At 37.1% G+C, this 24681-nt stretch overlaps 1 protein-coding gene across 1 annotated transcript in view; it reads left to right on the top strand.

The window, feature by feature from the left end:
* The window catches only part of Sptlc1 (serine palmitoyltransferase long chain base subunit 1), a 71090-nt gene that overhangs the window by 15827 nt on the left and 30582 nt on the right, over positions 1-24681 (top strand). The window contains exons 4-6 of the mRNA XM_047526798.1: positions 9713-9806; positions 10490-10562; positions 17585-17717. Of these exons, the coding sequence (XP_047382754.1) occupies positions 9713-9806; positions 10490-10562; positions 17585-17717 (300 nt within the window). The remainder of the gene's footprint in view (positions 1-9712; positions 9807-10489; positions 10563-17584; positions 17718-24681) is intronic.

Below are 24681 nucleotides of genomic sequence, written 5' to 3'. Positions count from 1 at the left end.
TAGAAACATGTGATTTGATTGGGGGAAAGATGACACTATGAGATGATTCCAGTAGAAAAATTTTAGCATCAGAACTTGAGAATGAGGAACAATAACATTTTAGGTAGTTTCAGAGATGCTTTAAAAATGCTGAATTACTCCTGATAACATGGAGAAGAACACGGATACCTGTGATTGAACAGAAGAGAAGGACCCCTGGGTAAAGAGGTTTAGTGATGTTTTGATGAATCTTTTATTCTTTGTATTTTCCTTTCCATAAATACAAAAGCATTATGATAAAAGTCTGTGTCTAAGAATGACTAGTAGACCTTTTCATTAAAAATAAACTAAAAAGTTCTGTATGACAAGAATATATTCTTATATTTTAATTGGCACTGTTTACTTCCATAATGATAGTTAAAAAGCAATTAATTGATGACCTGTTAGATTCAGGGGAAGACAGTCTCTGTCACCCATCTATTAATTTTGGTAGCAAGAAAACAAATTCCTTAATTTTGACGTAGAACGTAGTCAAATGTATCCATTTTGGCATTGTTTGTTATTTGGAGGCTTACATGCTTAAGAAATCATTTCCTGTTCCAAAGTCACAAAATAGTCTTATACTTTTCTCCTGTTATCTTTTAAAAAATATATTTCAGATTCTTTAGAGTCCAGAGTTCATCTTTGTACATGGTTGCTCAACTTCCTTCATAGAGATAAATTTTTGTGTAACCTCGTAATTTGTGGGGCACCTGCTCTCATTTTCAAGCATTATATATACACAGTTCCCTGCATTCCATGTTCTTACTGGTCTCTTTGCCTACCTGCTCCAGTGCCAACCTAACTCTAGCAGGGTCCGAAATATTTGCTGCTTCTTTCTATGAAATACTTTCTTCAGCTTTTTTTTTTTTTTTTTTTTTTCTTTCCTCCTTCTTTGGACAGTACTAGGAATTCTAACCAGGTTATTATACATGATAGGCAAGCACTCTACCTCTGAAGTACATTCTGGACTCTTTTTAAATTTTATATTGAGGCAGGATTCTGTTTAGGATCTTGTCTTTTATTTTAAGACAGGATCCTGCATGGCCTCAAACTTGCAATCCTTCTGCCTCTCTTCAGAGGCATTTGGGATTACTAGTACACGCCACCTTCTTCCCTCTAAATTCAGTTAGCTGTTTGTGTATCTTTATCCTTACATGTTATTTTGAAGTTGTTGAGCTACTATTTGGAGCCTTACGTACTGGTATGGCCTTTAATAATATAATGAGCAGTAAAAAGATACCAACCATTCTTGTTTTGTTCCTTTTGTTATAGGACATTTCTCCATTAGTTCCCACTTAATATTATAGATTTGGGGTATATATTGTCTTCTCAGTTTGAGAACAAATCTTTCTGATCTTAGTTTTCTAAAAATTTTAATTTATAAATAGATGTTGGACTTTATCAATTGTCATTTCTGTATCTATCAAGATCCTTCTGGATTTTCTTATTTTGTTATATCTCATGTATTTTTTCAAATTGAATGATGCTTCCTGGTATTTACTTTCTTCTACATCTTTTAGATTCACTCTGTTCTTTTTCTAATGTAGTTGAACACTCAATATATATTTTTAACTTTTTCTAGTACTAATTCAGTCTCTTTTCCAAAATCTTTAGAGTGAAGAATTCAGAATTATTTAGGTATTGAAATATAATGAAGTACTTATTCCTTATTACAGAACCCACTTTTCATGAAGCCTAGGGCAGCATCCTTTGTGAATATTTCCACACAGTGGGATAAGTAAAAGCAATAAAATAATTCATCATCAGTTTAGGACAGGTTTTACTGCCAAATGAATTTTGCAAATTTTAAAACTCTTCTATCTGTGTTGAGGGCTGTAAGTTCCCTTCCAAATACTATTCCAGAGATAACCTGTACTTTTAATATGTGTTATTCAGATCTAAGTATTTTCTAATTTTCCTTTTGATTTTTTTCCTTTAACCAAAGCATAATGTTTTCCTTGAACTTTGTTCTTCTCAGTGATTTAAAATTTATGACATATGATCATAATCATGTTCTGGGTAGTATCCTTTCTAAATGATACTAGTGCTTTTGTTGAGATTAACTTTGTCTTTATTGAGAGTTTTTGCAAATGTTACATTTATGTTGTATGTTATATGCAGATCTTTACTTACAAGTTTGCTTTATTCAGGGTGTCATGGGTCCATTGCCTCAGGCATTTAATTATTGTTCAGATTGTTCACAGTCTCAACTGTTTTTCTCTCTTCTTGATATCCAAATGAGAAAGACAATAGACTGCTCAGTATTATCATGTGGAATCATTCTCTGTTTAAATTATTTAGTTTGAAAGTATGTTGCTAGGTGTATTGGGACAATACCTTTTAAAGTCTGTGTGATAGCACTTTAGCTATACCCCCTTTCATTTAGTTAGTAAGTAATTAATAATTATTCTTTCTCTTCTGTTTTCAACTTTATTCTGTTTACCTTGTACATAATTGGATTTTAAAAGCTCAATCAGTATCTTCATCTTTTAACTGAGGGGTTTGTTTACATTTATTGTGATTACTAACTTATTTGTATAATAAACATTAATACTGCTGAAGTATGAGGTAATTCATAATTTTCCTAGGAAAATTTAAGGCAGTTTTTGGCCACTTTGATATGTAAAACTAAATGGATATATAAGAAATAGCCAAAAGTAATCTGTTTAACTTAATCACACATATATTAAATCTCATCGTGCAAATAATATTATTTAAAAATAATATTACCCCTTACCTCATGCAATAATTTTATTCTAATTCTTTACAGACATCTTGGATACCATATTTATCATTTGAATCACTTCAAATATTATTTTTCAAGGTGTCACTTTCACATCTTTGTTAATACTTGAGATACATAATTGCTTAAATCTGTGTATTTTGCCCAAGTCTCAAATACCTATTCACCTGTGATTCCTACACTTGACCCCTGTGTTAAAGCTTTTTGTTACTGTCTTTTTTAAAAAGCTTTATTTACTTGATTGTTTAGTACTTTCAATTTGAAGTCTCATTTCCTAGGAATATGTGATTCAGCTGGGAATATACACTATATTTTTGTCAAATTATTTTACCTCTCTGTAAGAAGGGAAGAGGGAGAGAGAAGGAAAGAGGTAGTAGAAAGAAGAAATTATTTCTTTAGACTACCCAAAGGTAGAACTGATAGAGATCATTTCTGACAGTAGTTAGGATTAGGCTCTCCTCCATATAATAGGAAACCCAGACTTCCATGGTTTAAGCAAGGTAGCTGTTAATTTCCCCTCACCTATAGGCGAAAGAGGGACAGCTACACAAATATTCAGAGACCCAGGTTCCCATCCTGCTCTTCTACCCTTGAGGTATGTGACTTCTATTGATAAGTCACCTTAAGACAAGGTGGTAGGCCAATCTGATCACGTTATGCACATGTACAAATATGGTGTACCAAATCCCACTGTTGTATATAATTATAAGGCACCAATGAAATCTTTAAAAAATAAAAAGAACCCAAGAATTTTTTGAACTGGAAACTAGTTAATATAGTATCTGGGGGAAAAAGCCCAGAAGAACAAGAACAACCATTCTTGTTATTCTATTTTAATTAAAAATCCTAAAAATAATAATTATTATTTAAAAAACAAAGAGGTCCTTTTCTGCTTTGTCAGCTTGGCAGCACTGATCACACCTAGTTGCAGAACAACTGGAAAATGCCTCTCTTATTCCAGGTGGCAGGGAAGGAACAAGAGAATACATGTTGGGCTGGCTTCTGCTGCTCCTGTTGCACAAATACCTGATGTAATTGCAGGAGTGCCCAGTGATGTGAGAGATTGAGGGCTCACCTGTGTGGCTACTCCCTGTTACCGCAGGATAAAACCAGGAGGAAATGACTTGTAGACTCTTCGAGCATCATCTTTTCTAAATGCCATGCTTTTATTGGTTTCCTTTCTCTTTTCCCTTGCATTCTGTCTTCCTGATCTCATTTTCTCAATTAAGTTTTCTTCATTTCTTTCTTGACCCTCATGTTTAACATAAGCATCTCCTATCTAACTTTCAATCAGTATTTCTCTTCTCCTTACTGAGCAGGACTGGGATGTTCTCTGCTCTCTACTTCAGTTATTCCCCACTCCCACCTGCCTCAGTTCCCCCCATTTTACACCCCCTCAGATTATCATTTATAAGAATCACCACTGTTTACCAGTTTCTTTGCTGATCTTTGAGTATTTATTGCTTTATCCATCCTACTTCTTTGAACTTAAAATTTTTTTTTTCCTAAAACATTGTTAGATCCTTCAGTAGGGATTTGTAGAAGATAATCTCTATCTCTTATTGAAAAATGTTTTCATTTTACCTTTTTGAGTGACTGTGGGAAATGAGTTCTGGGTGGGTATTTTCCCTGCAGCCCTTGGAAAATTCTCTCATCATATTCTGGTCACTGTTTTGATGAGGCTAATATCAGTGTAATTGGTGCCCATCTTTTGTTTTACCTAGAGACTTTAACAATTGTTCTCTTTATTGGTAGAATTTTGCAGTTTGACTATATTTTTTTTTATTTTATTTTTATTTTTACAGAATGCATTTTGATTCATTGTACACAAATGTGGTACAACTTTTCACACCATTAATGTGATCATACATGTACATAGGGTAACTATATTTGTCTCATTCCACTCTCTTTCCTTTCCCCTCACCCTCCCCTTTGCCTTACCCTCTACATAATCCAGTGCTCCTCCATTCTTTCCTTACTCCTCCCCACCCCACTCTCCATTGTATATCATCATCCACTTATCAGAGAAAACATTTGGTCTTTGGTTTTTTGGGGTTGGCTTATCTCACTTAGTATGATATTCTCTAATCCATTTACCTGCAAATGCCATAATTTTATTTTTTATGGCTGAGTAATATTCCATTGTGCATATATAATCACAGTTTCTTTATTCGTTCATTTATTGAAGGGCACCTAGGTTGGTTCCACAATCTAGCAGTTGTCAGTTGAGCTACATTGATGTGGCTACCTTATTTTGTAGTATGCTGACTTTAAGTCCTTTGGATATAAACTGAGAAGTGAGATAACTGGGTCGAATGGTGGGTCCATTCCAGGTTTTCTGAGAAATCACCCTTTTGCTTTCCAGAGTGGCTACACCAGTTTGCAACTCCACCAGCAATGTATGAGTGTGCCTTTTTCTCCACATCCTCGTCAACACTTATTATTGCTTGTATTCTTGATACTAGCCATTCTAATTGGAGTGAGATGAAATCTTGGGGTGGTTTTGATTTTCATTTCTCTAATTACTAGAGATGTTAAACACCTTTTCATATATTTGTTGATTGCTTGTATATCTTCTGTGAAGTGTCTCCCCAGTTTCTTAGCCCATTTATTGATTGGGTTCTTTGTATTTTTGGTGTAAAGTTTTGTAAGTTGTATAAATTTTGCAGAGTAGTGCTCTGTCTGAAGTGTGTGTGGAAAAGATTTTCTTCCACTCTATAGGCTCTCTTTTCACGTTATTGTTTGTTTCCTTTGCTGAGAAAAAGCTTTTTAGTTTGAATCCATCCCTTTTATTGATTCTTGCTTTCATTTCTTGCACTCTAGGAGTCTCATTAAGGAAGTCAGGTCCTAAGCCAACATGATGAAGATTCAGGCCTACTTTTTCTTTTATTTGGTGCAGTCTCTGGTCTAATTCCTAGATCCTTGATCCATTTTGAGTTGAGTTTTGTACAGGGGAGAGATAGGGGTTTAATTTCATTTTACTGCATATGGATTTCCATTTTTGCCAGCACCATTTTTTGAAGAAGCTATCTTTTCTCCATTGTGTTTTTGGCACCTTTGTCTAGTATGAGATAAAACTGTATTTATGTGGGTTTGTCTCTGTGTCCTCTGTTCTGTACCATTGGTCTACCTGTCTATTTTGGTACCAATACCACGCTGTTTTTGTTACTCTTGTTCTGTAGTATAGTTTAAGGTCTGGTATCATGATACTTCTTGCATCACTCTTCCTAAGGATTGCTTTGTCTATCATGGGTCTCCTATTCTTCCAAATGAATTTTATGATTTCTTTCTCTATTTCTATGAGGTACATCATTCGGATTTTGATTGGAATTGTGTTGAATCTGTATAGCACTTTTGGTAGTATGGCCATTTTGACAATATTCTGCCTATCCAAGAATATGTGAGGTCTTTCCATCTTCTAAGGTTTTCTTTAACTTCTTTCTTTAGTGTTCTGTAGTTTTCATTGTAGAGGTCTTTCCCCTTTTTTGTTAGATTGATTCCCAAGTGTTTTATTTTCTTTGAGGCTATTGTGAATGGAATAGTTTTCCTAATTTCTCTTTCAGAGAATTCATCACTTATGAATAGAAATGCATTAGATTTATGCATGTTGATTTTGTATCCTGCTACTTTGCTAAATTCATTTATGAGTTCTAGAAGTTTTCTGGTGGAGTTTTTTGGATCCTCTAAGTATAGAATCAGATCACTGGCAAATAGTGATAGTTTGAGTTCTTCTTTTCGTATTCATATTCCTTTAATTTTTTTCGTCTAATTGCTCTGACTAGTGTTTCAAGGACAGTGTTGAAAAAAAGTGGTGTAGAGGGCATCCCTGTCTTGTTCCAGTTTTTAGAGGGAATGCTTTCAGTTTTTCTCCATTTAGAATGATGTTGGTCATGGTGTTTTGTTTGTCATAGATAGCCTTTCCAATGTTGAGGTATGTTCTTACTATTCCTATTTTTCCCAGTGTTTTGAGAATGAAGGGGTGCTATATTTTATCAAATGCTTTTTCTGCATCTATTGAAATGATCATATGATTCTTAACTTTAAGTATATTGATGTGACGAATTACATTTATTAATTTCCAGATGTTGAACCTACCTTGCATCCCTGTGATGAACCCCACTTGAAATGGTGCACTATCTTTTATCTTTAATATGTTTTTTGTATGCAGTTTGCCAGAATTTTGTTAAGGAATTTTGCATCTAGGTTCACCAGGGATATTGGTCTGAAGTTTACTTTCCTGGATGTGTCTTTGTCTCGTTTTGGTATCAGGTTGATACTGGCTTCATAGAATGAGTTTGGAAGGGTTCCCTCCTTTTCTATTTCATGGAATACTTTGAGGAGTATTGGTATTAGTTCTTCTTTGAATGTCTTGTAGAACTCGGCTGAGAATCCATCTGGTCCTGGGCTTTTCTTGGTTGGTAGACTTTTTTTTCCCCCCAACTTTTAAAGTATTTTTTAGATGTTGATTAATGTTTATTTTATTCATTTATTTTCATGTGGTGCTGAGAATCAAACCCAGTGCCTCACACATGCTAGGCAAATGCTCTACCACTGAGCCACAGCCCTGGCCCATGGTTGATAGGTTTTTGATGGCTTCTTCTATTTCTTTGCTTGAAATTGATCCTGATTCAGTTTGGGAGGATCATCTGTCTCTAGAAATTTGTCAGTTTCTTCAAGATTTTCAAAATAGTTTTGTCTTTCATGCAGTTTGACTATAATGTGTCTTTCTGTAATTTATTCTTATCCTATTGAGATGTATTTTTCCTTTTCAGTCTGATTCCAGTCTTACATGACTTCTGACAACTTTTAGTTGTTATCTATTTAAATGTTATTTCTTGTCCTTTTTTCTCCATTGTTCCCTTCTGGAACTTCTTTCCTTCATGTTCAGTATGTGCTCATTCATATTTTTTAGATTTCTTTATATTTTCTCGACTTTATCTTTCATTTTTCCACGGTGTCTGGGTATTTAATCTGTATCTTAGATTTCTAATTTTATTGACACTTAGTTTTTATTTCTGGAAGTAACATATGCTTATTTTACATCTGCCCATCCTTTTATTCACAGTGCCTCAACCTTTGCTTCTGTTTAGGCTTTTGGTCCTTAACATCTTGTTCTGGCACCTCAAGTTCCCAGGTAATGGTCCCTCTGTATCTCTTTTGCCTGCTGACTCTCACTCATGGGAGGGTTGTGGTTGTCTTTGGGAAGGGTTTTCTCTTCCCTCCTTTGAGTCTTCTGAAATCTGGATTGTGAAGTCATCTTTGGTTTGATTTGCTTCTGCAAGGTACCCTGTAGTGTTTTAGACCCCAGGATCTAGTTTTAGACCCAGTATTTAGTACCTTGTATGACACTTTTTCCTGGTAGCCTGTGTAGAAGACGCAGTAGGTAGGAGACTTCATTTTGCACTGGATGCTGATTTCCTTCCCTGCTCCAAGTGCTGGACCAAAATACCATCCTTATATCATGTCAGTCTGTCCTCTGGCAGCTTAGGGTTGTGGTCTGGAGCTGTGGATGTACTTATTTTTGAAAGTTTATTTTCTTTTTGTTTTACTGTTTTCATAGAATGGTCTCAATTCTCAGAGCAGCAACCTCTAGTTCAGGTTTGTCTACCCAGGTGTTTTGTTTGTCTTTTTGTGATTGCCAGCACCTCCATGATCAGAGACTATTTGGGGATACTCAAAGAAACCCTGATGAATAGGAAAGTAAATAACACTGTGATTCTGAATCACAGCGTTTGAGGAGGTAGGTGACACTAGATTTGAAAGAAGCTCTCAAAGGCCCAAGGAAGAATGGAGATGTTTAGAGAATTGTCTTTTATGGACCATGCACTTTTATAATGACAGTTACCCTGAGAGATTCTTCCCCCACTTTACAGATGACGATACTGATCATGGAACCCAGGTGACATCCCCAAAGCATCCAATAATGTCAGTAGCCAAATACAGATGGTGTCTATCTCTACAGTCCATTTTCTTTTCACCGAGTCGTCTTGCCTTTGCATGAGTCAGTCTGCTTTTGTGAATTTACTTCAAACTGTCTTTTCCTTCCCTGGTTTTCCAGTATTTTTGTGTTGCTTTTCTCATGAAATTACCAATTCTGTTTAAAAGTATCCACAAGAGCCACAGTTCTCAGTCTTTTGTAGCTGCATTGCATTTTATAGAGTGACCCAGTTCACAAGCTAACACAGAAACAAAACTGAAATCAGAGTCCGGTGGCATGGTCCTTTCCCTCACCCTGTGCTATGGCTTGTGTATCTTCTTTTCTTATTGTTTCCTTTAGTCAAAATAGGCTGGTTGTAACTAACATGGTCTCACAGCCTTTGAATAAATGATTCATGACCCATAGTTTGACCCCATATTTTTGAAGCATGGTTTATACTTCAGTGTATGTCAGCAGAGGGCTTAGCAGGGTGTCCTCAAGAACCCATCCTTCTGTCTGAGCCATGCTCAGATCAGTTTCCTACATAGCTGGTCACCCTAATTTGGGTGTAGATGGTGGGGAGATGGAGGGGAATCCCAGTTAGATAATGTTGATTTTTAAACCACTTAACTATGTAAGATCATAATCACTCTGCCTGTTCTTGCTTTTGATCTTGATCATTTTAGGTTTCCTGCCTGTTTGTGTAATTCTAGATTTTTGTGAGAAAATTTATTTAGCTACTTCTTTCTTAAACAAGGTTTAAAACGAAGCAAAAGATTTGCCATTAATCCTTCTTGGAATTCTAGCTCATTCTCCTTTTTTTTATTTAAGTAGTACATGGTAGCTTACTAAGAATAGAATTTGTGGAAAGGTATCTGGTTTTCACTTTAATTTTACTTCTTAAAAATAAAAGAGAAGATTGGTGTGCAAGTAAGGCAGAATGACCACACTATTGTGTTGTGCCTACCACCAGGGTAATATGTGACATGAATGTGTGTTGAAGTGTATCACTTTCCATTTCTTTTTCCTAGCCCTCCAAGCCACAACATTGTGGTGAATGGAAAAGAATGTGTAAACTTTGCCTCCTTTAATTTTCTTGGATTGCTGGATAATCCTAGGGTTAAGGTGAGTAGCACATAATGCTGAAGTGGACAGATAACATTACTGACTTAAGAAACAGAACATAAAATAAAAGATAAATGTAGACCTCTGAAGGGATTGTGTAAGCATTTCCCATTACACTTCATCCGACAGACTCATAACTTGGATTTAGACAAAGGGAACCAAGAATGTCTAATAGAGTTTAATGTGGGTGGCAGCCAAGAACCAAGTGAGCCAGACCTGAGTTAGTCAGAAAAAAGTGCTAGGTATTTGCTCCATTTACTTCTGGGATTGTGAACTAGCAAACATTTTTCAGGATGGACTTAGGCCCACAAATGCAAAAAGTATAAAGGCATTCAGTTAACCAGGTTTTGAAAGTCAAGCTAATGTAACTTTCATGTTTTAAGTCACGTACCTCAATCTTTACACCTGTGGTTTTCTTATGTCCTAGAATTGTCTTAGCTCTGGGCGAGGATTGTGGCTCCATGGTAGAGTGCTTGCCTAGCATGTGTTCAATTCTTAGCATTGCATATAAATAAATAAAATAAAGGTCCATCAACAACTTAAAAAAATTTTTAAAAGAATTGTTTTAGTTCTAAGAAAGGAAGAAAAGTAGATGTGTGGGTTAAAGAACAGAAAGTTTGAAAGTGTTGGTTTTATACTCTTTCAGATAAATTATTAAAATAGAAATTTTTGCTAAAATACAGGCAGCAGCTTTAGCTTCTCTAAAGAAGTATGGAGTGGGAACCTGTGGCCCTAGAGGATTTTATGGCACATTTGGTAAGTTGTTGGACTCTTTTTTACACTGCTACTTTTAACAGTTAAATTTGATTGATTTCAGAGCTCACTGGAATATATGATCAGTTTGGGTGTTAAGCTGGTATGTGTAATATCTTACCTAATTCTCATTTTGTGGTTTGGAACCATTGTTGGAAAGTGCACTGATCTGGGATTGAAAGTACCCTGTGGAGAAGAGAGCTGTAGGTACCTTAGAACGTGCTGTGTCAGGCTGGTGTTCCTAAATGCCCCAGGACACAGCGGTGTGGAGAATACTGTTTGCATCGTGCGTGCCAGCTGTTAGGTGAAAGGCCCAGTTGCAGGTGGTGCTGTTCTTCATAGCTGTGCAAGAAACCAGGTCTTCCCCATCTCATTACTCTAGTGTCTGAAGATACTGGCCTGCTCTGTGTGGTGGACACAGGTCAGTGTGCGGCAACAGAAGTGTAGGACAGCTCTTCAGGAGAGGTGGCCTTGCACATCATTTCTACCCACTGTCCTCTGGTAAGCACTAACTGCAGGCCATGCCTCACCACAGAGGGAGCTGAGAAAGAACTCTAGCTGATCACCATGCTCCAGGGAGAAAGGCAACAACAGGTTTGCTGGGGGTGGAGTTAAAAACTTTTTTCTTTTTGGAATGAAGATGAAGGATCTTTGACTTCCTTGTGTGAGTATGACCCTGGGACAGGCTAACTAAATTTTCCGGTGAGTATATATCAAATGTCATAAGCTTCCTAACTCAGTCTTCAAAGAAGATCTTGGCATTTTATGGCTGTTTTTATTTAAGTGTACATTGATTTTCTTGTGAAAATGTCATTAACAGTTCAAATGACATATTGCTGAAAATAGCATTCTGGTTTACCCAGTGTCCAAATGTGGGGAAAGCAGACCAAGGGAGATATCGTCTATCTCCTATCCTCATTTGCATATCTGAATCTTTTGGGTTTTTTTGTTTTGTTTTTAATTTTTTTTATTGCTTATTCTATTTAGATGTACATGACAGCAGAATGCATTTTGATTCATTGTAGGCGAATGGAGTACAACTTTTCTATACATGATGTAGAGTCACACCATTCGTGTAATCATACATGCACATAGGCTAATGATGTTTGTCTCATTCCATTGTCTTTCCTTCCCCCCGCCCCTTTTCTCCCCTCATTTCCCTCTACACAATTCAACATTCCTCCATTCTTTCCTTTTCTGCAACCTCCTTATGAATCAGCATCCACGTATCAGAGAAAACATTCAGACTTTGGTTTTTGGGGATTGGCTTATTTTACTTAGCATGATATTCTCAAACTCCATCCATTTACCTGCAAATGTTTTGTTTTTAATTTTAACAGTTAATGTGATTTTATGTATGAACATCTTTCTTTATTCTGTAGTTTGGTAGTTACATTATTTATGTTGGAAACAGAGAATTAGTGTTCAAGAATCCAGCAACATAATGAATCTCTAAAAATCTTGATTCTATCATCCCAACTACTTAGAAGAGGAAGAGAAAGCCCAGCAAAGTTAAGCATCTTCCTTATAGTCACACAGCTCATTAATTTCAATCCTAAAATTAGACCCAGTGTCCTGACTTCCAGTCTTAATGGCAGATCAAAGGACTGAGTTTAGATCAGAGCCTCCCACTTTCCTCTAGTCTTAAGACAAACATGGGTTGTCTGCTTGGTTTTTATTGGTAGGGAATTATTTCCTTAACAATGTACTAGAAAAGGCATTTTTTTATGAGGTTGTTGGTTGTCATCTGATTAACGAGGCTTTCTTTCTGTGACTGTTGGCTGGGATAAAGAAATTGCTTTCTTAAAAGCTTCTCTTTATAGTGGATTTTATTTGCATGTGTAGCCTTGACCCCTGCTTAGAAGATAATGTGGGAAGACAGATGAGAAATTTATTGCCAAATCAAATTGTGAGAAAAAGAAGTTTCAAATCTTTAAAACCAGTTTTCTCAAAGCTATCAAATACATTGTTAAAATAGTCCAGTTAACTTTCCATTTGGATCACCTGCATGAGAGTATCCTGGGGCCTTTCAAACATGGAGTTGTTAGATTAATGGCCGTTAAATTAATTTTCTTGACTGGGTAATTCAGTACAGGATGTAAACATCAAAACACATGACAGAAATAGACATTAGAAGTCTTTTAACCTCTGCCCTGTCTTCTCCACCACCATTCCATCTCCCACCAAAAACAAGCTTCCATTAGTAGTTTCTTTTTAATTTTTCTAGAGTTTTTCTTTTTTTTTTTTTTCTCCAAAGTATGTTTTGGAGAGTATGCAAACTTCTTCCATACATATGTTTTTGCCCACTTTTGGAAAAATAGTTATATACAATATTTATTGTTCTGTACCCTAGTATTTAAATGAATGTATTTGCTTATTTGTTTTTTTGTGGTGCTGGAAATGGAACTAGGGCCTCTCACAGTTATGCAAGCTCTGTACCACTGGGATCCAGTCCCCAAATTAATGAGTTTTAAATTAAATTGGATTTGCTCTTTCAGGTATCTGAATGAGCCACCCCAGGCAGTATAGTGAATACATAGTTGTGTATTGAGTCCTCTGTAAGCTACTTTATTGGTCACTGATTTATCCTTATCCTGAAACTGTAGTTGAAAGTTCAAAAAGACTTTGGGATCTGGACCAAAGTTGCAAGTTAATTTGCAGTGGGATAGTTTTATAATGAGACACAGGTGGAAATAATCTGTCCTGTTTTTTGTATTGTCCTTCATCTTAACAGTTGCACATGTTCTTATGTCATGTTTATTCCTTCCTTTATATATAAAATGCCCATATTTATACTTTTTTTGGTTTTCCAGCAGGACTTTTTGTTTTTCCTTACCCTGGAAGTAATCATTTGAATATTTCTAGTTATATTAGCTCACCTTGAAATTTTTAACATTCAGCAATATCACTAACTGTTTGAGGTCATCACAATCTAAATTTTAAATCTCTGAAATGCACTGAATAATTAAGTTATTCTAAATATTTAGGGCACATTTTCCCTTTGCACTAAGCGCAGAAACAGTTATGAGAACTCGTTTCCTCTTGTGTATAGACTTGTGTTCCTAAAGAGTTTAGGTCAAGGCTTAGGATCTCTTTTATCCTTGGGTACCAAAAAGATAGCTTTAATTTTGTCTTCCTTTTGTTCTTTCCTGGAGTTATCACATTCAGGCATCTGTTCTCAAAACCCATTCCCTCTTAGTTCTTTTTTTTTTTTTTTCAACTTTTCAGATGCTGAACATAAATCACATGTGGTACAAGTAAATTTCCTTAATGAAATATTCCCTTTATACTGTTTTACAATAACATATAAGTTAGATGATTAATACAGAAAAAGGAAATATAGCAATGACTGGGTTCAAATTTCATCTATGTTTTTAGGCTAAATGTTCTCCTGCCTCCTAGAGGCACAGCAGGTAGAGCTCAACAAGTTCTTACAGAGGTGACCAGAATGTCTCCTTACCTTCTGAGGGAGTTTTGTAATGAGCCTTTTCTTCCTCCAAGGCCATCCAGTCCCTGTGCACCCGAAGGGTGTCTGCCGATGAACTCCTTTGTTTCTTTTGTTTTGTTCTTCTTTGTTTTGTTTTTAATATACTTAAACCTGTATTTACCTGTGATTTTTCTCCCTAGTACCCTGGGATCTGTTTTCCATATGTAATTCCTGCTTGACTCTTTGGCCGCACCAAATGGAAAAACAGTTGTGTGGTAGGGGTTGATGGCATTTTATTCTGTTTTAGAGCCAGTAGTAAACAGTTGTTCATTTGGGTGTTTTTTTAAAAACAAACAAACAAAACACAACTTTGTTTTAGTCCACTGAACCATGATTGCATATTCTAGTGGGAAGAACATTAGTCATTAAATTCCTAGATGTGCCACTTTTTTCCTGCCAATCATGTTGATTGTGGTTGGCTCAGGTGGGAATAGTTCCTGCTTGCACAGCTTTTAAAAGTTTGCTAAGAGTCTTATCATGTGACAATATTTTGAAAAACATCTTGCACTACAATTTTTACTTTTAGGAAAAATTGTTTGTCTTGGGTCTTTTTAAAGAGTAGTATATATGCAAAAATATGAAGCTCTTAAGAGAAAACATAGTAGGTGAAATGTTTCTAAAGTGTGATATAGTTGACTATTTTTTGGTCTTTCCTCCAGAAAGTAGCCAAGAAGGCTGTAACATAATCTCATTTAAGTAAGAAGCTAAACAAGTAGCTCTTAATAGAAGATTTTTTAATTATTGGAAATTCAGATAATTATTAAGATAGCAAACTGTAACTGGCCTTTCCCTTTTAAAAGAAAACCTTTTCTTCTCCAGGTACAGGATTAATTGAGCAAAGTTTTACATAGCATACTGCTTGTTCCATGCCAGATACTATTCTGGGTGTTCACTGGCATTAACCCATAGGATTCTGACAACCCTTTGAGGAAGGGCTAGGTATTATCCCCATATGGCAGAGGAGGCCCTGAGAGGGACAGAGCAGTTTTAGGCTTTTCCAGCTGCACACCAGGTGATGGGGGACCCCAGATCTCAACCCCTGAGGCCTGTCTGTAGTCCGAGCTTCATGGTGACCTTGGTTAGCAGACCCTCCTGTCTCAGCTTCTGATGAGGGAGGCAGACCTGAAGATAAGCAAGTGTGAGAAAGTGCCCCCAGTGCTTTGAGGCTTGGAGAGACTCTAAAGCACCTTCTGCAGTGGCCTCTGCTGCTGTGACTTTGAGAATGCTGTGCTTGAGTTTTGTTCCATGCAGAGCTGCAGTACCAGTTACTGAAATGTATTTGCACACAAAAGGTGTGAATATCAGAAGTCAAAGAACAGCACCCTGCCAGTTTTCCTCCTTCCTGTCTCCCCTCCCTTGGGTTGAGAGTTTCCTCATTGCACCAAGTAGCATCAAGAGAAACCAGTTCTGCAGTCACCCTGTCACAGAACCTGCTTTGCAAGGCCGATATCTGCTAAACCCAGGATCTTTAGATAAAAGGAAAGCCCAGTCTTTCTGAAACTTTCATACTAAGCATTGATTTCTAGTTTGAAGGTTTTTTTTGCTACTGTACAGCAACTGTGTGTAAACAGTTGAGTGCTCATAATGATGGGGTAGTCCTAACATGCCGGTTTTCATCAACTTACTCACGCTGAAGCCCTGAAACAAAACGATGTTCAGTTTTACAGCCTCATCACTCATCAGTCAGGAGTCATTTAGAGCTAAGAAGTCTATAGAATGGTTTAAATCCCTTTTATAATTAGCAAAAATAGGGTGTCTGTGTTCATAGCATGATTTTCTTTTTGAAATCGGTATGTCAAATGAAAGCAGTTCACTGTGGTCCAGGCAGTCCATTTACTGGCTACTTGGGAAGGTTTGTGGTAGATTCTCCCAGTCAGAGACAGTACTGTAATTGAAGGCGGCCTCCTACCTGGGGCCTGCTTGGTGGCAAAGTGAGAAATGGCTGGGTGATGGTCCTCAGGTAACACGAGAGGACGGGAAGGATGACCTGCCTGATACTAACCCATGCTCAGCTGCTTGGACTCATAAGTCCTCCACTGCTCTTTGCTCTCTAGCCAGGTTTTGCCTGAAACCTTTTACTAATAACATCTCTCCTTAGAAGGTGCTTGGTCAGATGCCCTGGGCTTGATGTGGTGTTAATGTCACATATCCAGTACTTGGCTCAACCGGGATTCAGTCCTCTAAACTTAGTGTTGTTGTAAAATCCCGCATTTATTTAATGTTGACATAAGGAAAAGTATCCAGTCTGAAAAAATAACTATATTGGTAAAAAATAATAATAATAATAACTATATTGGTAATGGAAATTGAATATTTCATGTGTCTATGTGTTGAAACTAAGAAATGGGGAGAAGCATGCTTTATGTTTAATCACTACTTAATTGGAGTGGGATAAATCCTTTATAATTTTGTAACATTGTTTTAAGAAGTCTATAAGTAGAATGGGCTCTGCCAACTATCAGCACTCTCCACCACTTGGAAATGTCTCTTATGTGGAAATGTCCTGACCTCTGCCATTGCCCCTAGTTAGGAGTTCCCCTCAGTGAACATACCACAGCTTCCTCTTCCACCACCTCAAAATCTATCTCTGAGACCTCTGATTGCCCCCTCCGTTCTCCCTCAGAGCTGGCGGGACCTGACTTCTTCCTTTCTGTATCAGAATTGCTCCTTGCACAGAGCAGATGGGAAAACTGTGATCTAGAGCTCCAGATGTGGGTCCTGCTACAGTTAAAAGGGCTAAAGGAATGTTTAAAAATTCATTTCTCTCCTTGATAATCTCTCATTGTAAAACTGCTTTGAAGTTCTAAGGATCAAAGGCAGTTGGTAGACTGTTCACTCTGAGCATTGCTGCCCTTCATCCCAGGGCATGAAGCCTCCTGGCGCAGCCTAAAGGTGAAAGGCTGTAAGGCACAATGATTTAAGAGGGAAATAAAAACATGTCATTTTAATAATTATAAATTATCTCATCATTACATCAACATTCTTCATAAGCTGCTTCTATAAAAGTATCCTGTTTCTTTTGGTGCAATAAATTTGAATTTCCCAGTATACTCTTTAAGAAATTCAGGTAGAAGCCCAGTCCTACCAAGGAATGGCAGGTGCCATGGAGTACTAACACAGACTGTTAAAGAGGTCACTGGATACACGTTACATCTTCATAGAGAGTTTACAGGTCGTTTCTCTAAAATGCAAACAGTCAGTACATTAAGGTAGCCTCAGCAATTTTGGTCAAGGAAGTTAAAGCCAGGTAGTCAGAAGATCTGGAATTCCTATAGTAGAGTGGTATCAAAGCAAAAATGCTTCTGTAACTCATTTTACAGATAGGAGGGTAGTTGATATTAAATTTATTTATTTCAGAAGTGCTTCTGGCCTAGAATTATTTTAATGTCTTTTATGGTTTATTATTTAAAAAATAGGTACATTTTACCCATAAGGTGAAAGTGTTAATAATCAAGTCATTATGTTCCTTTCCTTATTCTTTAGTGTAAAGGAAGAATCATAAGACAATTTTAACTATTTAGCTTTTTTGTTGAAATAGATGTTCATTTGGATTTGGAAGAGCGCCTGGCAAAATTTATGAAGACCGAAGAAGCCATTATATACTCATATGGATTTTCCACCATAGCCAGTGCGATCCCTGCTTATTCTAAGAGAGGAGACATTGTATTTGTGTAAGTTTTACTTGTACTTCCAGTGAGAATTTGTTCTGTCTTAGAGAATTCTTCCATTGGAAGTTTTCCACATATAATAATGTAAAGTTTTCTTTTTGTTTGTAAAGAAAGGTACAGAGGGTATGAGACCTTTACTCAAGGATGCTTAAAGGTTTCAGTTGTTGCTTATCTGCTATTATGATTTTATTTATTTACATTCAGATGAGGCTTCCCATCTGCCTTCCCTGTTCAGTTCTGTGGTCTTGTGGTATCCTCCTGAGTCCTTGGTTACGGTCTCACATTGCTCACTTTGCCTGGCAGTCACTCATCATCACCTGTCCATCCCAAACTCAGATCTCTGCTCATTTTGGTTCATAGTTTATTTAAGGACATAGGAGCCATAAATTGAAAACGTCTTTACTGCTCATAGCAGATCCTGGATGCGTGGTACTGCTATCATTGGAAATGCAAGGGCTGGCAAGGAGAAGATCTAAACTACCTTTTTGGGTTCTCTTTTTTTTTTTTTTTTCTTTCTTTTACCATTCCCCCCCAGGCATTTGAGCTGTGGCCTCACTAGCCTTATATACTAGTTTCCTCTCACCTCAGGGCCTTTGTACATGCAGTCCCAATCTATGCCTAGAATACTGTTCCCTCCTTTTGTCCCCTACTTATTTCCTGCTCATTATACTCATAATATCACCTCTGCTGGGAAGCCTTGCTCAACCTTTCAGAGCAGGTCAAGACTCCTGCTGGAAAGAATTTGATATCCTCATGAATGAGTTCATGCCCACACTGACATTCCCACTGCCTGTCCTTCCTGCCTCTCAAGCATGAAGAGACCCTCTGTCTCCACTCTACTCTCTTGCCTCAGACTCATTATATACTCTTCTTTTATAGTACTTGTAACAGTTGATAATTTTATATCTGTGAACATTTGCTTCTATTCCTTGCTAAAAGCCCTTTGCTTAGGATCACAGGTATCATTTAGTAGTATTCATTAAATATTAGTTCAGTAAATGAATGAACAGAAGCTGAGACTCAAAAGAGGGGCCCTGCTCTGTCCTATTACCTACCACTCCCCATTGGAGGTTCTGCTTGTGCAGTGACAGAACCTTCCATAGCACCCACTGCAGAGCTGACAGACACTACCTGGAGGTTTTCAAGGCACATGTGACCCACTCCTCACCAAAACCCTTCAACCTGGCAGCACCAAGGAAGGCTTGGACCTTTTAATTAGAATTAAATACTATGAAAGACTCATCACCAATTTGAAAGCCATTGATTTAAATAGTGTTTGTTTTCCATAAAAGCAAAATTAGAAATAACTGCAGTGTCATCTACTTACCACTTATACAGGAACCCACTATTAATTCCTTTTTGTTTAAGTTCAGAAAAAGTGAACGCGTACCTGCCTTTATCAGATTTAATAAATACTGTGTTTTGAGTTTTAACTGGTGGGAAACCTAAGCTAAATCTACTTCCATTCACTATACCTAGTGTCATTTTTTTGTTTCCAGGGAGTCATTAGATAATTTATTTTCTTCTACATAATTTTAGTTTATTTAAATTTATTTTTAAATAGAAATATAAATAGTACATATCGATGGGATATTGTGATATCTCAATATATGTATACATTGTGTAATGTATAAATCAATTTAAACTTTTCTGTTCCCTCAAGCACCTATCATTTCTTTATGGCAGAGACTTAATATGCTTTCTTCTTGCTGTTGTTTTGAAATATACTGTGCATAATTACTATCTATAATCACCCTTCTGTATGTTAGCATGCCAGAACTTCTTGCTTCTGTCCAACTGTAACTTAGTATTCATTGATTAAACATCCCCCCTCTCCCTCCCTACTGTTCTTCCTAGCCTCTTGTAGTTGCCATTCTACCCTGAACTTCTATGACTCCCAACAGTTTTAGAGTCCACATGTGAGTAAGATCATACAGTATTTGTCTTTCTCTGCCTGGCTCATTTCATCTAAAATAATTATCTCCATTTCTATCTAGATTGTCAAAAATGACAGGATTTCTTTTTTTTTTTTTTTAATAACTGAATAGTATCCTGTTTTCTGTGTGTCACATTTTCTTTTCTTTTCTTTCCTTATTGTAGTACTAAGGAGCAAACCCTGGGCCCCACACATACCAGGCAAGTACTTTGCCACTGAGCTACACCACCAACCCTTTTTAATTTTTTTTTCAGATAGTTGCCCAGACTTACTTTAAACTTGGAATCTTCCTTCCTCAGCCTGCCAGGTAGCTGGAATCAACCATGCCCAGCTTTACCACATTTTAAAAATCCATTTATCAGCTGTTGGACAGCTATTGTTGTTGTTTTTGTTTCTCTTTCTTAGCTGTTACGAATTGTGCTGCAAGTGGACATGGGAGGGCAGGTGTCTCTTCGACGTACTGATTTCCTTTCATACCCAGGAGCAGGATTGCTAGAGCAGGTCTGTTTTTAGGTTTCTGAGGAAACCCTCAAGCAACTGCTTTCTGTAATAGCTGTACTAATTTGCATTCCCACCAGTAGTGTACAGGGCTTCCCTTTTCTCCACATGCTCACCAACTTGCTGTTTTTATTCTTTTTGATAATAATTGTGTTGAGGTGAGGTGTTATCTCATTGTGGTTTTGATTTACATTTCCCTAATTATTAGTGATATCAAACATTTTATTATGTACCTGTTAGCCATTTGTATATCTTCTTTTAAGAAATGTTCATTTAGGTCTAGTGACCATTTTTTCATCAGGTTATTTGGGTTTTGTTATTAAGTATTTGAAGTTCCTTATATATTCTAGATACCAACTCCTTGTCAGATATTAGTTCACATATATTTTCTCCCATTCTGTAGGTTGTCTCTTTACTTTCTTATTTTCCTTTGCTGTGCAGAAGCTTTTAGTTTGATGTGATCTTGTTTATCCATTCTTGCTTATGTTTTCTGTGCTTTTGAGGCCTTATCCAAAAAGTGTTTAACCATTCAACTATCCTAAAGCATATTCCCTGTTTTGTTCTAATAGTTTCACAATCTCAGGTGTTTAAATCCTTAATCCATTTTGACTTGGCTTTTGTAACTGGTGAGAGATGGGGTTCATCTGCATGTGGATATCCACTTTTCCTAGCACCATTCATTGAAAAGACTGTCCTTTCTCTGATGTGTGTTCTTAGCACCTTTGTCAAATCATTTGGCCCTAGAAGCATGGGTTTACCTATAGGGTCTTCATTATGTTCCACTGGTCTAATATATCTGCTTATATGCCAAATACAGTGCTATTTTAGTTCCTATAGCTTTGTAGTATTATTTTGAAGTTAAATAGTATGCCTTGTTCTTTTTGCTCAAGATGGTTTTGTCCATTCAGGAATTTTTGTGGTTCCATATAAATATTTTTTCTTGTCTTTGAAGAATGTCTTTGTATTTTGATAGGGATTGCAATGAATCTAAAGATGATTTTGGATGGCAGGCCATTTTAACAATATTGATTTTTTTTTTTTTTCCAGTCCTTGAAAATGGGATGTCTTTCTACTTTCTTGTGTCCCCTTTAATTTCAGTCACCGTTGTTTTATAGTAGAGATCTTTTACCTCTTTGGTTGTTTTGGTTTGTAGCTATTATAAATGTGATGACTTCCTTGATTGCTATTTCAGATAATCTGTTACTGGCATATAGTATAATGCTATAGAGTTTTGTATGTCAACTTTGTTGAATTTATTTAGTAGTTCTAATAGTTTTTGGTGTAGTTTTTGGAGTTTCCTAAATATAATATTTCATCATTGACAAACAGTGATGATTGTTCCCTTTCTCAGCTTGGATACCCTTTCTTTCTTTCTCTTGACTGGTTGCTCTGGCTAGAGCTTCCAGCATTGTATTGAATAAAAGTGATGAAAAAGTACATCGTTGTGTTGTTTCAGATCTTAGAAAACTTTCAGCTTTTCCCCATTTAGTATGGTGTTAGCTGTTGGATTATTATAAATGGACTTTGTTATGTTGAGGTATGATCCTTCTGTACCTAATTTGTTCACTTTTATCATGAAGAGACATTGAATTTTATCAAATGCCTTTTCTGCACCTATTGCTAAGATCATATGTCTCTTGTCCATTCTATTTATGTGGTGTGTCATGTTTATTTCCATGGGATGAATCCTACTTGATTATGATAAATAGTCTTTTTTAATGTTTTAATGTGCTGTTGAATTACGTTTACTGGCCCCAGGGGGTTTTTTAATGGGAAATTTTTTTTTATTATCATTATGGATTCAGTTTCATTACTTGTTATTGTTCTATATAGGTTTTCTAAATTTTTATGATACAGTCTTGTCAAAGTGTATATGGTCAGAAATTTGTTCATTTCTTCTTGGTTATCAAATTGATTTATATAACTTATTCATAATATAATCTCTCATGATTTTTTGTATTTCTGTGATGTTGGTTTTGCTATCTCCCTTTTTGTCTGTTATTTTTATTTGAGTCTTTTTGTAGCTAAGGGTTTGTCTACTTATCGTTTCAAAGAGCCACCTATGTGTTAAATTGGTTGTATTTGTGTGTGTGTGTGTGTGTGTGTTGTGTGTGTGCACGCGTGCGTGCATGTACACATGTGTGTTTGAGCCATAAGGACCTACACAGTCTTAAGGACATACCAGGACTTCAGTGTGTCTTTTCATTCATACAAGTCTATATGACCAGGACGTCCTTCTGTGCCTGGTGCCTGGGCAGATCTGGAGTGCCGTCTGTGAGCACTAGCCTAGCAATAGCTATACTACCCAAAATTGAAGAAGGGGTGGTAAGGTAGTTCTTTAGACGCCAAGGCTGATACTGAGCTGAATCACACCAAAGTCTCACAGCTGCAGGGACCTACATAATCTGGGAGTGAGGATAATGTGCCCCAAGCCCACTTCAAGACTGGTGATGATGCAGGCCAAAACTTTAGCCCATCCTACTAGCACATGGATCTCCACCTGAGGCAGAAGCGGGTCTCAGTTTTTCATCTGCAAGCTCTGGCCTATGAATGGAGTCTTTGGTTTCTACCCAGTATCAAGTCTCATCATGGCAGGCGTGGCACTCCAGCTCCTAGACAGTTCCATGCCAGCTTTCATACCCTACTCCTCAGGGGGCAGAGTCTTGCTGCAAGCCCTGCTACCCCAGCTTGGAGGAGAGGTGGTGGAGGTAGGCTCTTTGCTACCGGACTAACGCAGTATCATTGGTTCAGTTCAAGGGTTTTGCTCCTGTGGTAACAGTCATCGGGCTCTTTCTGGCACCGGGTTTCATCATGGTGGGTCCTGGTAACTGGGTTTCAAGTCTAAGGCCTAAACTTAATTCCCTCTCTCTCCTGCAAGCAGGAAGTGTCTCTCTGATTGGAGCTGGGGAAGGGGGTGATTATAACTCCTTCCTTCTTGCTTTCTTCAGTGTCTTCATTTTGTCATACTAAAAGTAAGCACTGTTGTCTCTCACCTGGCTTCCTTAGTTCCTAGTTCTTGGTGATAGTAGTTTAGTATAGGAAGAGCTGTTAAATTCAAAATCTGTGGGGACTCAATCACTGGAAGATCTTACTTAGAGGATCTTGCCATGTTGCTCTACCTCCTGTTCGGCATAATTTTAAATATAATACTTTTGCCTGAAATTCAACTGAGTGCAGGAATACTAAAGGTAAAAATGGTGTTTGGGAATTTGGTCTTGACAAATCAATCAGGCGTGGTACTTCAGTGGATAGTGATGTTTTACACATCGTAGATTTCAGCACAATGGTTGTTCGTGAGCCTAAGTCTGTCCCTTCACTCTACTGTGTTGGCTTATTTATTTCTTATTTCTGTTTTTAGATACACTTCCTTATATTGAGGTCATTGCAGGTTTATAAGCACTGAAGAGAAATACAGAGGTTCTATGCACTCTACCAAGTCTGTTTTCTCTGGCTGCTTTCAGATTTTTTTCTTGATCATTTGTTTTCAGAAATTGGACTGTGATGTGTTTTGACATCTAGTTATTTGGGTTTACTGTTTGAGCTTTGCTCAGCTTCTTTAGTCTGTAGGTTTAAGCCATTTGTCTAGTTTGGGGAGTTTTGAGCCATTATTTCTTTGAGCATTATTTTTAGTCCCACCCCTTTTCTTTTTTCCTTCTACAACTCCAATGACACAAATGTTCCATTGTTTATTAAACTCCCACAGATCCCTAAGCTCTGCTCGTTTCTTTCTAGCCTATTTTCTTTCTGTTGTATACAGTGAATCATTTCTATTATTATGTATTCCCATTCACTGAATCTTTCCTTTCCTGCCCATTCAATAAAGACTCTCATTTTGTTTTTAGTACTAATATCTTCTTAGGATTCTTCACTGTGGCTTCTCTTTCTTTACTGAGTCTTCCTATTATTTCACTTGTTGCGGTCTTGTAAATAATTGCTCATTGAAACATTTTTATCATGGATTTTCTGAGGTAATTGTCAGATTATCTTGGTAACTCTGTCACCTCAGTATTGACATTTGTTTTCCTTCATTCTGTGTGAGCACTTCTGATTCTTAGTGTAAGTAATATTTAAATGGAACCTGAGCATGTCATATTATGCTACTGTAGTGTGTACCTTCTTTAAACCAACTCTTTCAGTTGGCTTTCTCTGACACTATTCTTACAACTGAAGGAGTGGAGGACTGCCTCCTGATTACTGCTGGTAGGGTGTTCCATTTCAGGTTCCTACTTGGCTTCCATTAACATGTGAGGTGAAAGTTTCTTCATTGCTGCTGGGCGAGATGAGAGTACTAATTTTTCCTTAGATGATCTCTGGCACCCCCCAAGCAGAAACCAGGAGGATGTCCCAATACTGGGATGGAATTTTATGTACCCCATGTGATCTCTGCCAATACCACAGTGGGGAAGATAGGGTCCTCTTGTTACCAGCTAACAGGGATGAATGTCCCTACTCACTTCTTGGCCTTCTCTGCATCACCCTGGGAGGGGTGTGGGATACTTTGTTATAGTCTTTCCAAGGGTTAAGTCTAGATTC

Source organism: Sciurus carolinensis, chromosome 15 (genome assembly GCF_902686445.1).
Source record: "Sciurus carolinensis chromosome 15, mSciCar1.2, whole genome shotgun sequence".
Classification (NCBI taxonomy): domain Eukaryota; kingdom Metazoa; phylum Chordata; class Mammalia; order Rodentia; family Sciuridae; genus Sciurus; species Sciurus carolinensis.
The sequence above is the reverse complement of the archived record's forward strand: the minus strand, read 5'-3'. Positions and strand labels throughout refer to the sequence as shown.